Source organism: Coregonus clupeaformis, chromosome 26, assembly GCF_020615455.1.
Source record: "Coregonus clupeaformis isolate EN_2021a chromosome 26, ASM2061545v1, whole genome shotgun sequence".
NCBI classification, from domain to species: Eukaryota; Metazoa; Chordata; class Actinopteri; order Salmoniformes; family Salmonidae; genus Coregonus; species Coregonus clupeaformis.
In genome coordinates this window covers 38,446,554-38,464,285 of record NC_059217.1, presented here as the reverse complement: position 1 = coordinate 38,464,285, position 17,732 = coordinate 38,446,554, and the positions used below count along the sequence as shown (strand labels likewise).

The following is a 17,732-nucleotide window of genomic DNA, read 5'->3' as shown; positions in this document are numbered from 1 at the left end:
AGGAGTGGGACAACATTCCACAGGCCACAATTAACAGCCTGATCAACTCTATGCGAAGGAGATGTGTCGCGCTGCATGAGCCAGAAACTGACTGGGTTTCTGATCCATGCCCCTACCTTTTTTTTAAAGGTATCTGTGACCAAACAGATGCATATCTGTATTCCCAGTCATGTGAAATCCATAGATTAGGGCCTAAATTATTTATTTAAATTGACTGATTTCCTTATATGAACTTTAACTCAGTAAAATCTTTGAAATTGTTGAATGTTGCATTTATATTTTTGTTCAGTATTTTTAACCTCATATACACATCCAACAATGCTAAACATTTCCAAAACATTCCTTTATTATAAATAAAGTATTTGTATAAAAATGTGCATGCTTAAACCATGGCATTAACAGATTTTACAACTCAAGGCTACAATTTAGTTAGCCGATACAGACAGACTCATCTTGTAATGCAGGTCAGACGACATGAGACAAGAATTAGAAATCTTCACAACCACAAAATACATACAATTAGAATAACAACTAACATGGTTGATCCCAACAATTTATTTTTAAATGATCTTTTAAATGAGGTTTTGTTTTCCTCCTCTGGTCACCATCCTCTTTTCGTTAAGTCTCTTGGATGGTTTGTTTACTGACCATATCTTTTTTTTGTCAGCATCTAGCAGGCCCATTATCTCTGTCTGTGAACATGAAAGAGCAGACATATTTATTTTGGCTGCCACCCTCTCAGACATCATTTTGACTCTGATCAATATCAATGTCTCATGCTTGTTGGAAGGCCCTGTCATGTATGAATCTGACACATCCAAGTCTGCATGTGGAATTCCTCAGTAATCCTCTATTCAGAGCTTCTGTCTTCAAATGGCATGATTGGTGTAGCTGACATATGTTGTTTTGGATGATGACACTGTAAAGGCAAAGAATGGAGATGTTAGTTTCCTAGAGTGTAGTGATTCCCTCTGTACTCAATGTATTGTTTGCAATCCTTCCCTCAATGCATTACCCCGTAACTGAACAGTCTTGATGAGAATGTTGAGGATACCATGGCTTTCTACCGTCGACCTAAACTAGTACAGTTGGCCATGTGGGATTATTAAATCACTCACAATTAAGTTTAATTTTCCAGATGTATTCATGTATTAATTGGAGAAATTGTCTATAAATAGGCAAAAAGCAACAAAGTTTTAGAGATCAACCTGTGCAGTCAGCACAATCATGATAAGTAAACAACCGGATGCTTGCCTGTATGAAACTTCTGCTGACGGGCTCAGAAAGGCCTTTGAAGTCTAAATCTGAGTGATGAACAATTTTGCCTAATCAGTTCTCAAGTGTCTTTTTAACTATCTTAGATGAGAACATACAAAACATTTCAACAAGCTGATTTCAACAACAATATTTCAGATACTGCAGCTATAGCTGAGGAACTGCAGTTGATTTTACTGTATGTAGAAATTCCAAAGCCTGTTGCCAAGCCCGTGGTTGTAACTAACATGGGCTACACAAAAATACAATTATTGGTAAAAAAATTAAATGGGGGCGGTTGTATAATACAGTGGTTACCAAATTGTCGGGTGCCACCAACAAGAAACAGTTTGTGTCATGGCTTGAGCCCATAGAAAGAGACGTGGCGGGCGCAGGAGGGGCGAGGAGGGGCGCGGGATGTTCACCAATGCTGGAAGGCGGGCCTGAGTGAAAAAGTTTGGGAACTCCTGGTATAATATGTTAAGAAGGGGATCAGATCACGTCTTTATACTCACTGCTGGTGTCCATGCCCTCGCAGAGTTCGGTCTTCACCTCTCCGTTGGGTCGCTCGGAGGCCAGCTGGGACAGCTTGCTGGTCATGGTGGCGACAGTGACGATGGCCTTGAAGCTGCGCTTGCGCTTGGGGACGTTCTGCTCCGGGTGGAAGATGATGATGTAGACCTTGGGCATGTAGAGCAGTCCCAGAGAGACGCAGGCGCTCAGGCTGAGGGAGACGGTCAGCGTGGCTGTCTGGATGTACATCTGATGAGAGACACATGGGGGGGGGGGAGAGAGATAAGTCAATGAGTCTGAGGTGCTTCAAAGAGAGTCCTGGGGAGGGGAACCTTTGTGATCCCTGACACAGCAGTGTGTATCAATCCAATCATATTGCATCACATTACAGAGTTGATTTGATTTGTATTTCGGTAGGTGCTCTTTTCTCAGAAGACTTATTGTCAGTTTAATAGTGAGGTCTATTCAACGTGCTGGGCTCAAACCCAAACCAACCGTATACAACCAAGTTGCTGTTCACTTGTTATGCACAGCGTGTTCACATGGAACGTTCAACTCACAGTACACTATTACAATATTCAGGTTTCTTATAACCACTTAAAACAAACTCATCTAACCACTGACAACCCAGGTGAAGTACCCCGACCGCATGCACACACATCCAGTCTTCTCCCACCTACTAAGCTGAACCAGGCATTACAAGCTCATGTTTCCTTGACTTCCTTCCAATGTTACAGTAACGCAGTGCCTGTCAAGAACCGCTGACACGAACACGCCTGCACCAAACAATCCTGCTTAGAGACCACCTGAGTAGTCATAGCAACAGGCTTTAGAAACGTCAACATAGCTAATGGCCCTCTCATTGAGCGGTAAACCGACAGTGAGAATTCTCAGAGGGCGTTTGCTCAGCCATATCTGTACAGTTAGAGTGTGGTAGAGAATGAAAAGGAACTGGCAGATGGCACATCTCCCTTGAGTCTAAACATATCCACAGAGGAAGCCATTCCATCACACATCAAGGTATTATTAGGAAAATGTATAGTAGACATTTAAGCATAAAGCCATCTAGAGGGCCTTTCGATAAACATCTAGGAATTATTTATATTGTGACAAAAAAGCTTATATTATAGACTAACTGTTGGCCGTAGATTTCAAGGTCAACCATACTGGTGCACAAACATATAGCCATTTCTTAACCACTTATAAAGGTGATAATATTATCTGTGGCCAGGTGCCAGTACTCATTTGGGTACCGGTACTGTTTATATTTAGGTGCAAGAGCTCCACAATACTTTTGAGCTCATAAAGAGGAGCAGGAGCAGGAGCTCTAGCAGTAGAAGAGGAGCTGGTACTCTATAAAGAGGAGCAGGAGCTCTAGCAGTAGAAGAGGAGCTGGTACTCTATAAAGAGGAGCAGGAGCTCTAGCAGTAGAAGAGGAGCAGGAGCTCTATAAAGAGGAGCAGGAGCTCTAGCAGTAGAAGAGGAGCTGGTACTCTATAAAGAGGAGCAGGAGCTCTAGCAGTAGAAGAGGAGCAGGAGCTCTATAAAGAGGAGCAGGAGCTCTAGCAGTAGAAGAGGAGCAGGAGCTCTATAAAGAGGAGCAGGAGCTCTAGCAGTAGAAGAGGAGCAGGAGCTCTATCAAGAGGAGCAGGAGCTCTAGCAGTAGAAGAGGAGCTGGTACTCTGTAAAGAGGAGCAGGAGCTCTAGCAGTAGAAGAGGAGCAGAAGCTCTATAAAGAGGAGCAGGAACTCTAGCAGTAGAAGAGGAGCAGGAGCTCTATAAAGAGGAGCAGGATTTCTAGCAGTAGAAGAGGAGCTGGTACTCTATAAAGAGGAGCAGGAGCTCTAGCAGTAGAAGAGGAGCAGGAGCTCTATATAGAGGAGCAGGAGCTCTAGCAGTAGAAGAGGAGCTGGTACTCTATAAAGAGGAGCAGGAGCTCTAGCAGTAGAAACATTGAGGTGCCGGTACTCAGCTCCGGTGAGCGCCTGCCCAAGTCAAGCACAGTCTGTTGCTCAAACCCCTTATCATTCCTTAAGGCTATCTTAACTGAATCTTTTGGCTGCAGAGTGTTTTCCAGTGAGTCACCAGTCGGGGCTGGTGGCAAGTCCTAGTTTGAACCAGTTCAGAAGCCTCTTTAGATCTATAATAAGACTGATGGGGTGGGCTTCAAAAGGCAAGAGCTGAGGAACGATCACCCTCGCTTTTAGGTCAGCCAGGAATCTGGGGCAATGAAGCTCAGTGACATTTACCTCCAGAGACTGGCGATGTGGCCATGGCAGAGAGAGAGCCTGGTGATGTGGCCATGGCAGAGAGAGAGTGGTGATGTGGAATTGGCAGAGAGAGAGCCTGGCAATGTGGCCATGGCAGAGAGAGCGAGCCTGGCGAAGTGGCCATGGCAGAGAGAGAGCCAGGCATTGAGGCCATGGCAGAGAGAGACTGGTGATGTGGCCATGGCAGAGAGAGAGCCTGGCGATGTGGCCGTGGCAGAGAAAGAACCTGGCGATGTGGCCATGGCAGAGAGAGACCCAGGCATTGAGGCCATGGCAGAGGGAGAAACTGGCGATGTGGCCATGGCAGAGAGAGAGCCTGGCAATGAGGCCATGGCAGAGGGAGAAACTGGCGATGTGGCCATGGCAGAGAGAGAGACTGGTGATGTGGCCATGGCAGAGAGAGACTGGTGATGTGGCCATGGCAGAGAGAGAGCCTGGCGTAGTGGCCATGGCAGAGGGAGAACCTGGCGATGTGGCCATGGCAGAGAGAGAGCCTGGCAATGAGGCCATGGCAGAGGGAGAAACTGGCGATGTGGCCATGGCAGAGAGAGAGTCTGGCGATGTGGCCATGGCAGAGGGAGAACCTGGCGATGTGGCCATGGCAGAGAGGGAGCCTGGCGAAGTGGCCATGGCAGAGAGAGTGCCAGGCAATGAGGCCATGGCAGAGAGAGACGGGCGATTTGGCCATGGCAGCGAGAGACTGGCGATGTGGCCATGGCAGAGAGAGAGCCTGGCGATGTGGCCGTGGCAGAGAGAGAGCCTGGCGATGTGGCCGTGGCAGAGAGAGAGCCTGGCGATGTGGCCGTGGCAGAGAGAGAGCCTGGCGATGTGGCCGTGGCCGAGAGAGAGCCTGGCGATGTGGCCGTGGCCGAGAGAGAGCCTGGTGATGTGGCCGTGGAAGAGAGAGCCTGGTGATGTGGCCGTGGCAGAGAGAGAGCCTGGCGATGTGGCCGTGGCAGAGAGAGAGAGCCTGGCAATGTGGCCGTGGCAGAGAGAGAGAGAGCCTGGCAATGTGGCCGTGGCAGAGAGAGAGAGCCTGGCAATGTGGCCGTGGCAGAGAGAGAGAGAGCCTGGCAATGTGGCCGTGGCAGAGAGAGAGAGAGCCTGTCAATGTGGCCGTGGCAGAGAGAGAGCCTGTCAATGTGGCCGTGGCAGAGAGAGAGCCTGGCAATGTGGCCGTGGCAGAGAGAGAGCCTGGCAATGTGGCCGTGGCAGAGAGAGAGCCTGGCAATGTGGCCGTGGCAGAGAGAGAGCCTGGCAATGTGGCCGTGGCAGAGAGAGAGAGCCTGGTGATGTGGCCGTGGCAGAGAGAGAGCCTGGTGATGTGGCCGTGGCAGAGAGAGAGCCTGGTGATGTGGCCGTGGCAGAGAGAGAAGAGAATGACTACTACACACATCACAAGCACATTATGGTCATAAGCACACTGTTTGGAATGGTAGTGGGGGGAAATGGGGAGGAGTCTAACTGAAAGTACCAGTAGGTATGGGTATACTGTACATAGGTATGAGGATGAGATTGGTTTTTGTCATAATGTCATTAAACTGGACTTCAGTCTTCTGCTATAAAAAACAACAACATTATGATGTTGTATCAGTCTATCATACACTCAAAAATTGGTTATTTGGTAACCCAGTGCTGGTTAAATAGTGGACAGAACACACGCTAGGTTATTTTGACCCAGACAGTTGTGTTGTGTGAATAACCCAACATGTTGGGTTAATGGGATTACCCTAACATGGGTTAATTGAACTATCAGTTGTAGTTTTTTTTAACCTTCAATTGGGTCTTTTTTTATGTAATCCATAGGTTATTTTCAGAAGGTGTGGCCTATAAGGGGTGTGGCTTTCATATAGTTATTTTTGGCCACCCATGAATGTAAATGTCATTCCTGTTCATCATGTTAAGTTTGTACACTGCAATTGTTAATTTTCCTTGAATATCTTTGCAGTGTTTTTTGTGTAGTCTGTAGTCTAACCGTCTTTATTTAACTCCATGTCAATACCTGAATTACCATATCTGACCTTTCTTTTTTTATGACCAACTTTTTTGTATTTCTTTTTTTGTATGTATGTGTTGGGCTTTATAGATTGTTTATTTGTGTGTGTTGGGGTCAAGTACAGTATATTTGTCCAGGCCTCAATTGTTCCTTGACTAGCACCATTCATTCTCGCTGTCGATAATTCGAATGTTATAACTTTTAACATCCATTGGCAAATTGGGAGAGAGTGGGGTGATTGCCATCTAAGAGCCAACATATTTTTTTGCGGCTGTGCTGCCTGCCAGTAGTAATCGTCTCGGATTGAGATTCAAGGAGCCATCATTGTTAAGTAACATACCTGATGCAACACATTGAATATTTACATCCATGCACTTCGAAATAGTTTTTGTAGCTTTTTCCCACAACAATTTAACTGCAGGGCACTCCCACATCATATGAAGGAATGTGCCTACCTGATTTAGGGGACACAGTGAACAGTTGGGAGTTGGTGCCAATTTCATTGTAAAACTTTCCTTTGGTGTTAAATGCAGTCTATAAACAAACTGAAAATGTATAAATTGATGGTTCGGATTACGGGATGCCAAGGTCATATTTTTCCATATTCGGTTCCAGTTAAAAGGTTGTTCAGATTCACTTAGATCTGTAGACCATACTTTTTTAATGGATAACTCAGAATGAGCTTTTCAAACATTAAAAAATATATATATTATAGAGATCAGTCCTTTCGGGAGCCCAGATAATTTAATGTGCATGTGTCTTTCAAATCGTGGAATGTTCTCAAACCATTACTGTCCATGATATCGGCAACGGAATGGAATCCACATTTGCACAATTGGGGGGGATGCAAAAGGCTGCCCTCCAGATCGCAAGACATTATTTTTAAATTGCTAGTGCCTGGAAATACAATTAAAAGTTTGGTTCGGATAGTCCTCCTATACGTCTTTCCCTCTTTGCAAGTTTGTTAATTTTATCCGGGCTCGCTTACCTTTCCATATACTTTTTGAAACCGCACTATGGATTTTATCCCAATAGCCAGAAGGGGGAGACAAGGGAAGCATTGAACTACAAACATTTAGCCGTAGCAATATATTCATTTTAACAATAGATATTCTGCCGGTTAAAGCAACTGGGATATTAGTGCATCTACTGAGGTCGGATTGAATTGATTTGAGCGTTCTGTTAACGTTTCTAGCAATAGTTTTATTTAAGGAAGGAAATATATATATTCCCAAATATTTAAAATGGGAAATTATGGGGTCTTGAGAGGCAGTAGGGCAGATTCGGCTCCAGTCAAATTGGGCTCCTCCCCACTCCACTCAATTCAGTTTCAAATTGTTCACAGACAGTATGTTTTTTTAGTAAGGAAATATTAAAGCGCCATCTTGTGGCTCTTTTAGGAGATTCTGATATACAGTATGTATCTGGCATTAATAAAAATGATGATCAGATAGGCTCATATGCTGAATTTCTATTTTTCTTGATTAGATAACAGTACAAAATCAATTAGGGATAATTTTCTATGTCTGTTTGAATAGAAAGTGTACTCTTTTGCTTTAGGTATATGAGCTCACCAGGCATCAATGAGGTTGTAATCAGAGAGTATATGTTGGAGAACCTTGGTTGCCTGTAGATTGCAGTTGGTCTTATTAGATTTGTCCCGCATGTCCAGAATGGCATTCATGTCTGTCCCAATAACCAGTTGGAATTCAGTTAATTCTAACAATATGCTGTTCAGAAAATCTACCAAATTAGGATCATATGAATTTGGAGCATACACATTAATAAAGGCAATTTTCTTTCCATTATGGATACATTTAAGGAGAGTGATTCTGCCTTCTTGGTCTTTGCCTTTACCAAGGATGGTGATTGAGTTTCTTATGTATCGTTATGATTACACTTTTAGTTTTGTTTGGGGGCTGATGAAAAAGCAGCTAGTTTGTTTAAATGGTTCTCTGTTTTATGCTCTGTTTTATGTGCGTCCTTTTGGAGCAGGTGTGTTTTCTTAGAGCATATCTGACCTTTTCTATATAAAGCTTGACCGACATTCAGTATTGTGTGATGTGATGTCACAAAACATATGAGGTGTTTTGCTCTTTTCGCTCCTATCAATTTCTTTTCTAGATTTTTCCAAGGTCTCTGAAAGTTTTGGTCCACTGCATATCCCGTTCTCATACGCCTTGAACTTGTCGAAAGAAAGTCGATAAGAAACAACTTCGCTATTGCCTCCATCCATAGCTATCATGTAAGCTCCAGTTTTATATTCCCTGAAAAGACAGGTTGCCCTGGGTCAAATGAGAGAGAACATATCAGTTTTCACTGAGAAGAGTGGGGTGGAGTTGAAACTTTACTTTCAGCAAATGTGCTCTTTCTCACAGGTTCCAGGACAAAACACAAGGAATACTAATATCAAACATGACAGCTTTTGATTAACTAATCATATTTTGGCCTTGCTATACTTTATAGGGCTTTGAAGAATTTCCCAGCATAATGTCAAGTCATACCAAAGACTCGATGTCTCTCTGCCTGGCACTCAGATGGATTGGGGGTAAGGCCTTGTGACAGACTAGCATCCTGTCCAGGTGGTGTACTTGTACATCAAGCTGCCTCACGCTACACATTCAATAACAGAGGACTATCCTATACTGAATATAATATAATAATAATAATAATATAATATAATATGCCATTTAGCAGACGCTTTTATCCAAAGCGACTTACAGTCATGAGTGCATAATTTTTTTTGTGTATGGGTGGTCCCGGGGATCGAACCCACTACCTTGGCGTTACAAGCGCCGTGCTCTACCAGCTGAGCTACAGAGGACCACAATGCAGTGCATGGAGATGAAGGCTAGTAGGCTCCTGCATGAAACTATGAAAGCTGAAGACGAGTAGGCTAATGGATTTATGGGGAGTGGATAACCTAATTAGGCCATGCCTGCCATGAACCTAAACGGGCTTTTAGAAATGTAATCTCTGCACACTGGTGACATTTATAACAACTTACTTATGATAGAAACCCAAGTCATAATGTTATGGAAATTAGGATGAGGAAACGAAGTAACTGAGAATAACCGTCTGGAGGATCATGCTTATGAAATGGTAAATGGAAATGTATTAGGCTTAGGCATACACACACTGCATAACCTACATTATGTGTATTGAAGTAATGCTGAGATGTGACGATAAATGCAATGCACCCCTTACAACATGTGAATATGGACATTGAAGCGACAGCATAAGCTCAAAACATCAATTGTTTCTGTAGCCTCTTCACTCCGGGAGACCTGTACATTGGATTGGTCTCCCGTCGCTGAAGGCGACATCCCATATCCACGAAAACATATTTACTAGCTCTCCGGTTGACCTATTTCCCAGAAACTTTTCACATCACCGAAGGCAAATCTATAATCCGGAATGCCTTACCAGTCATTTCAGGCTATTTTAATCTGAGGGGTAAACAACCAATAGGGTGCAACCATAAAACCATTAGTGGGTGCAACCATGACAACTAGTAGAAGGTGGGCAATCTCAGCCATGGAATGTGCACACGCCCAACACAAGGGTATTACCTTTGTGATGAGAGTTGAAGTGACAAGCATCTGTTTCTAAAATGACAGTGCTGGGGCATTTATCCAGCTATTAAACAGCTTGATCTGATCAATGGGAAAGACTGTGATGGTTGTGTGCTATATAAGCATTATTTTACATTTTCTCCAGGGACACCAATCATACCGGTGTTCTCTCTATGGACATTTAACCATGTGTGTCAGTAAATCACAATTGGGATAGGACTTATCTGTTGTGACTGCTGGAGAACAATAGGATGTCTCTTGGGACAGTGCAACTTAAGAGGCATTGATTTTCTGAAATATTAATAGGCTACAATGCTTTGTTCCCCGTTTTTTCCTATTCCACAAATAAAGAGTTTGATGTGTGGTGTTTTGCAGTCCTCTAAAAAAGTGATGCCTGTAGATGTGATTTTTCAAGGGCCAGTGAGGCTCAGTAATACTCTAATGATTAATAATGTAGTACTCTAGACTGTTTAAGACCTGGAGAGCTTTTCTGTCTTGAGGCAAAAATCATCAACTATCAATCTATTAATAAGCGGTGAGTTTCATACATCATGTTCAGTGCTACGGTAAGGACGTGCAAGATGCTAGTAATTAAACAAAGTTTCAGGAGGGGTGATGTTTCATTCATAAGGAGACTTGGAATTGAATTGTGAATTATTCTGGACACAGCAGAATTCCAGTCATTCACAGATTTTTGTACGTCTATAAGGTTATGCACTGTATTATTCATTATATTAGCATATGTTTACACTAGGTAGAAGTGGGATTGGTGCATCAATTTCTAAAGAAGGGGTGACAGAAAAGTCAATACCTTTAGCCACAGCTGTGTTTCTTATTTCAAAGCTAAGCAGACACAACATATTACTCTGAATAATACAATTATAATAAAATAAAATAAATAAATAAAATTCTCAGCCTCTGTAAACAACCCAGCCTCTGTAAACAACCCAGCCTCTGTAAACAACCCAGCCTCTGTAAACAACAGAGTAGACACAATAATTCTCTGTAGCTTGTAAAAAATTTTTTACGTACAGTATATATTACTAGCTCAATTTGATAGACTACATTCATATGTTACTTGTGGAATAATGTCCTTTGCAAACCTGAGAGTCTGTGATTCACAAAACTACCATTTCAACCATCCTGTATTATTCTAGCAGAACGTTTTACTGAGCCCAAATCATGTTTCAACCATTAAACGTTTAGAAGACGAGCTGTCCTTTAACTAATATTTTATTAGATAGAGAATACATCTTTATTGTCTTATTAAACCATTAATATGGCTCTCACCTGCATAGCCAGCAACTCCCCTCTTCTTACCACTTTGCCCAGAAAGCCACACTGAGAAACTGATGATCAAGAGTCACCTGCAATTCTGCAATTTCAGGCAGTGCTCAAAACCTTGTCACTAACAGTGTGATGTCCAATTACTTTAATTGGTTGTGTGACATGATGGTCAATAGGGTCCTTCTCTCCCTGAAAAAAGTCAGCATATCTCATCAATATCTCAATACTCTTAAACTCATGTGTCTTTTTCTGAAGACAACAGAAAACTGCAGGCACCATAGGCACTTCGGTCTCCTACTGTACCTCGCTCCCTGCAGACTGCAACAGGCTCGACTAATAAAGAGAAAAAATAATGAGGTATAATCACCATCTGGCCAAAGAGTTATGGGTACACTTAAGAGACTTCAAAAATGATAACTAGTTTTGATTATTTATTTGGTCCCCAGTAAGTTTCTCCCATGGGGTAGAGTCTATAATAAGCGTAACATTGAATAGTAAGGATTCTAAACCATTTGCTTTCTTACATGAAATTGGAACAGCATTACATTAATTTATTAGGACTGTGTATGGCTTGGCTAGTAAAGACCTTCTATAATGCAACTATAATTTGCAATATTTGTGACCTACGTAAGCCAATGTTCAGCTTTGAAAGGCCTGGTTACATCTGCTGCTACTCAAAGCCTGGGTGTCATGTTCCAAATGTTCCACTGTTTTAATGTGGATCCATAAAGAGGTCTACACTGAATGCATTGGAGGCTGTATAAAAACAACCAAATATGCTACATTACTGTCATGGTTTCTGTGTTGATCATTAGAAATGTCTTAATTGTTGCAGACCAACCATTGACATCCAAAAAACTGTAACGATGTGACAGAACTTCACAAGAAACTCACAAGAGTTTCCTGAACTCACAAGAAAACTGTGCTAATGAGATCTGGTCCAAAAATAGTAGGGAAGAAAATAAAATATTTTTTCACTAAACCAGATGCTCAACTCAGCTCCTCAATTTAAAAGACTGACACAGCTTTCATTAGAAAGCTTCAATGGAAAAATCACTCTTTGAAATCATCCACCCAGCAACCTATATATGGTAACCTTTGAAATCATTAGAACTTGTCCAGTTTGCTGTAGAATTCGGACCAATTGAAAGTATTGCCATGGGATTTGCTAGGTCATCACACTGACTGACAATGTGCATTGTAGGCCTATTCCTATAGACGGATTAGCTGACAACGTCACGAAAACGATGAGCACGCTTCAATGGGGCAGAAGTCAGTGTGTTGTTGGGATTCTGGATGGCCAGATAGCTAGCAACAATGACAAGCTGCTGCCATGTGGGGAATCATAGGTGGCTCGTTTCAGCTAGTTTTATCTTGTTCTTGATACAATGTCTTGTTTTGAGGTGTTTTGGCTGATGTCACGTCTATGCTAATATGGCAAAAATTCACTATGTAGCTAACCAACAACAGTAACGATGTACTTGAGAGACAGCAAGTGCTCATTATGCAAATGTTTTTATGTTTTCAATAAACATTGGAGACAAAATATATTTTACATGTGGTCAACAATCTAAGCCAACCCTGTCTGTTTTGCCCCCTAGTTGCGCATACGTCGGTTTTGTGGCTAAACAACCAACTAATCTATGGAATGACAAAATAGGCAATATGAAGATTGAGGGAGACATTCCTCAGCTTATTTATAGATACCATGCTTCTCAAGTGTCTGATAGCCGATGCACTTCCCCACAAATCATATGCAGCGTTCTCATTGTAAAAATAGTCCAGAACAACCATATCATTAGCAATTTCATTCCACATGTCATTACATGACCAACAGTCAGTGCAGAGTATGGAAGTGAGGGTAGTTAATTAAATTGAGTGGCTAGTAAACACTAGGGGTCAAAATAATTACTGACCTTAAGTGAGAACATGACACAGACCACAGACTCTTTCCATTTTCTACCAACTCTATCACCAAAGAGCCTCTGAGATTCACAGCACATTAGCCAAATAAGAGATTAATTCCTCACAATAGATTACTCACAATTACACTGTAGATCCCTCAAATTCAAATCTGGACCTTGAAGTCAGTTCCACTGCTTTTCTCATCTTTCCCCTATAATCTTTGGACTGATTTAGACCTGGGACACCAAGTGGGTGCAATTCATTATCAGGTACAACAGAAAACCAGCAGGCTCCGGGACCTCGTAGGTTAAGAGTTGAATACCCCCAATGTAGGTGTATCAAATACAAACACACGATCAAAACAGACTCACCCTTTCTGCCGACTGCGCCGTCCCAAAGAAGATGGGTATAAATGCTAACCAAATAATGCAGGTAGTGTACATAGTAAATCCAATAGGCTTTGCCTCGTTGAAGGTCTCTGGCACTCCCCTGGTCTTGATGGCGTAAACAGTGCATGTGACCATCAACAGGATACTGTATCCAAGCGAGCAGATGAGTGAGAGGTCTGAGATGTCACACTTGAGCACCCCGCGGGCGTTCTCAGGGTCCTGTGTGCGCTGCTCGCCGTAGTCCACCACCGTGTGCGGCGGGTCGGCGACGAACCACACAAACACGCCCAGCAACTGAACTGAGATCAGGCTGAAGGTGATGACCAGCTGGGAGGCCGGGGAGATGAACCGCGGTGCCGTCACAGCCTTCTTGCCCTGCTCGAAGATGCGGTGGATGCGGTTGGTTTTGGTAAGCAGCGCTGCGTAGCTGAAGCACATCCCCAGGCCCAGGAAGATGCGCCTGAAGGAGCAAACGGCAACGTCAGGGGCTGCGATCATGGGGAAGGTGATAGCATAGCACAGGAAGATACCTGTGAGCAAAACATAGCTCATCTCCCGGCCTGATGCTCGGACAATGGGCGTGTCGTGGTAGCGCACAAAGGTGACAATGACAAAGGTGGTTGCCAGAATGCCAAGAACAGAGATGAAGACTGGCACCACTGCCCATGGAGAGTGCCACTCCAGCTTGATGATGGGGATAGGTTGGCACCCGGTGCGGTTCTGGTCAGGGCGTTGCTCATACGGGCACAGCTCGCACATGAACTCACTGGCCTGGAAGTGGTAGCCCTCACAGCGCTCGCAGTGCCAGCAACATGGTACCCCCTTCACCACCTTCTTTCTCTCGCCCATCTTGCAGGGCAGGCTGCACACAGAGGCGGGCACAGAGGGGTCTCCACTGATCCACTGCATGGCATCCATCTGTGGGGGGCAGAATATGACATTGATCTTGAAAATGGGCAAGAACTAAAAGAAGATGACTCATTAACATTGACTTCATTTATCTACATTTACATTTTAGTCATTTAGCAGACGCTCTTATCCAGAGCGACGTACAGTTAGTGAATACATCTTTTTTTTTATACTGGCCCCCCGTGGGAAACGAACCCACAACCCTGGTGTTGCAAACGCCATGCTCTATCAACTGAGCTACATCCCTGCCGGCCATTCCCTCCCCTACCCTGGACGACGCTGGGCCAATTGTGCGCCGCCCATGAGTCTCCCGGTCGCGGCCGGCTGCGACAGAGCCTGGATTCGAACCAGGATCTCTAGTGGCACAGTTAGCACTGCGATGCAGTGCCTTAGACCACTGCGCCACTCAGGAGTACATCATCATCATCATCATCATCATTAAATTAAGTCAAATCTTCTCTCTCTTTCAATATTGGCAAATTAGTTAAATGGATTGTATGACATATTTTGACAGATATTGGGGAGAATGTGTCCCGTGGAAGTAAATGTCATTTATTAACAACATTCTTAGGACTTGGATACAATAACGTTAGGCAGAGACAAAGCAGTGACCTAACATTTAAGGAAAGTGGAGTAATGGCATTCGTCCTTACATTTAGGTGTAGCTGGTCAGTCCAGTGGCCGATGACCTTGTACTCTGCTGTTGACCTGTTGTTGATCTGGTACTGAAAGATGTCGTAGCGTCCTGGAGCATCGCCATTCTCATTAAATGTGACAGGAGTCCCAGCACTTCCTGTAAAACAGGAAACCCAGTGCAGTCAGAATTCATTTTTTTCCTGTGTTTTGTATCATATTGTACAATAGGTGATGAAACTAACACTGTTAAAGTGTGAAGACATGTGATCAGTGTTATTTCCTGATAGTTGCTGGTTGAAAATACAATCTACACAGGACTTTCTAATCAGCAGTTTTGCATGGGTGGGAGTTTCGGCTTGTCTGGTGACAACACCAGGTGGTAAATTGGTTAATAGACCAATAACAAAGAGAGTTCCAAATCTCTCTGCCAATAACAGCTAGTTTTCAGTTTTCCCCTCCCCACTCAGACCACTCCCAGACAGTCCTAGCAAAATTGCTACTATTACAGTAAGGTACTTAATTGTTACCAAGAAATGATTTGATATTGATATAAAATTGGCTGCATTGGGCTTTTAACAGTACTGAAAAATGTACATACATTTAGAGAAAAGATTACTGAAACAATGAACTTGGCTGGCGGTGTTATCACAACATCAGATAGCTTGAGTGTTTACAAGATCCTAAATCCTCTGCTTCATTTCTTTACCCATGGTTATGGTATTTAAATATAAAAAAAAGATGGATAATGCATTGACATTGTTATAGTCAAGGCTCTTGTTTGTCAGTGTACCTGTCACAGATACAGCCAAGAAAAATGGTTTAGCCGTCACTATTGACTACAATCTACACTGCCAAAGTTCCAAATTCCTTTCAGGTAGCTATCTTGTCTCCCAGATGACCTGCCTACAGTAACATTGCTCATGTACCACCACAGGTCCTTAAAACCCACAAAATCCAACACAGTCGGGAAGGAAGTGGAGAGCGTGATTAAAAATATACATCTCAGGAGAACCATGTATTATTACATTTTCTGCAGAGAAGTCGGGAGGATTGGGCCTGAAGTATCAGATAAAGAGATGTGACTCGTCTCCAAAACACCACCCACAACCATGTTATGCTTCCTGTGTCTGTCAGTGATAAATTAATCCATTGACACACTTTGCCGCTGTGCGCACCTATCACCCTCTTCCCTTTGTGCGGTGGCTTGGCAGAGAGCTGCAAATTCAACAGGAAGAATAGCTCTGATTGTTTGGACATACACAGCACATCTATCTGCATCTCACTGCAATACACAATAGTCTTAATTAGGCACAGGAGGAAATCCTCCAGTCTGAAGGTATCCCCGAATATTTTGGGGCCCTTTCAAGTTGGCACATAATTTCAAATAAAATAAAATGTTATTCGTCACGTTTCATAAACAACAGGTGTGGACTTACTTACTTAATTTATATCACTGATAAAGATCACTAGATGAGATTTGTACATTTTCATTTGTATTTTAATGACTAATGAAGGTTATAAAATGCATGAGGGATTGGCGGCATACAAACATTTGCAATAACCAAGAATCCACAGTGATATGTTACTGAAATACCCACAGAACACTTTTATAGACATACAGTGCCTTCAGAAAGTATTCACACCCCTTGACTTTTGTGTTACAAGGTGGGATTAAAAATGGATTTAATTGTACTTTTCTGTCAACGATCTACAGAAAATACTCTGTAATGTCAAAGTGTAAGAAAAATTCTAACATTTTGGAAAATAAATTCGGACATTTGTAAAACATTTATGAAAAATAAAACACTCATATATCTTGATTAGATAAGTATTCAGCCCCTTCACTCAATATATGTTAGAATCACCTTTGGCAGTGATTACAGCTGTGCGTCTTTCTGGGTACGTCTCTAAGAGCTTTGCACACCTGGATTGTACAATATTTGCACAATATTCTTTAAAAACGTATTCAAGCTCTGTCAAGTTGGTTTTGATCATTGCTAGACAGCCATTTTCAAGTCTTGCCATAGATTTTAAAGCAGATTTAAGTCAAAATTGTAACTAGGCCACTCAGGAACATTCAATGTCGTCTTGGTAAGCAAGACTGTTTTAAGTTATTGTCCTGCGAAAGCACAGGAGGTTGGTGGCGCCTTATTGGGGAGGATGGGCTCGTGGTAATGGCTGGAGAGGAATGGGTAGAATTGTTTGATGCCATTCCATTCGCTCCGTTCCAGCCATTATTATGAGCTGTCCTCCCCTCAGAAGCCTCCACTAGCTGAAAGGTGAATTTGTCTCCCAGTGTCTGTTGGAAAGCAGACTGAACCAGGTTTTCCTCTAGAATTTTGCCCGTGCTTAGCTCTATTCTGTTTATTTTTATCCTAAAAATCTCCCTAGTCCTTGTCGATGGACATACCCATAACATGATGCAACCACCACCATGCTTGAAAACATGAAGAGTGGTACTCAGTGATGTGTTTTGTTGGATTTGCCCCAAAACATAACACTTTGTATTCAGGACATAAAGTTCATTTCTTTGACAATTTTTTTTTGCAGTTTTACTTTAGTGCCTTATCGAAACAGGATGCATATTTTGGAATATTTGTATTCTGTACTGGCTTCCTTCTTTTCACTCTGTCATTTAGGTTAGTATTGGGGAGTAACTACAATGTTGTTGATCCATTCTCAGTTTTTTCTTATAACAGCCATTAAACTGTAACTGTTTTAAAGTCACCATTGGCCTCATGGTGAAATCCCTGAGCGGTTTCCTTCCTCTCCGGCAACTGAGTTAGGAAGGACGCCTGTATCTATGTAGTGACTGAGTGTATTGATACACCATCTAAAGTGTATTTAATAACTTCACTGTACTCAAAGGGATATTCAATGTCTGCTTTTTTTATTTGTACCTTTCTACCAACAGGTACCCTTCTTTGCGAGGCATTTGAAAACCTCCCTGGTCTTTGTGGTTGAATCTGTGTTTGAAATTCACTGCTCGACTGAGGGA

At 42.8% G+C, this 17,732-nt stretch overlaps 1 protein-coding gene across 1 annotated transcript in view; it reads right to left on the bottom strand.

Moving 5' to 3' along the window:
- Positions 1–294: 294 nt before the first annotated feature.
- Positions 295–17,732, bottom strand: part of LOC121540543 (metabotropic glutamate receptor 8-like) — a 209,167-nt gene continuing 191,729 nt past the window's right edge. The window contains exons 8-11 of the mRNA XM_041849492.2: positions 14,752–14,891; positions 13,172–14,107; positions 1,770–2,016; positions 295–919 (exon numbers count right to left, since the gene is read on the bottom strand). Coding sequence (XP_041705426.1) covers positions 870–919; positions 1,770–2,016; positions 13,172–14,107; positions 14,752–14,891 — 1,373 coding nt within the window. The 3' untranslated portion in view covers positions 295–869. The remainder of the gene's footprint in view (positions 920–1,769; positions 2,017–13,171; positions 14,108–14,751; positions 14,892–17,732) is intronic.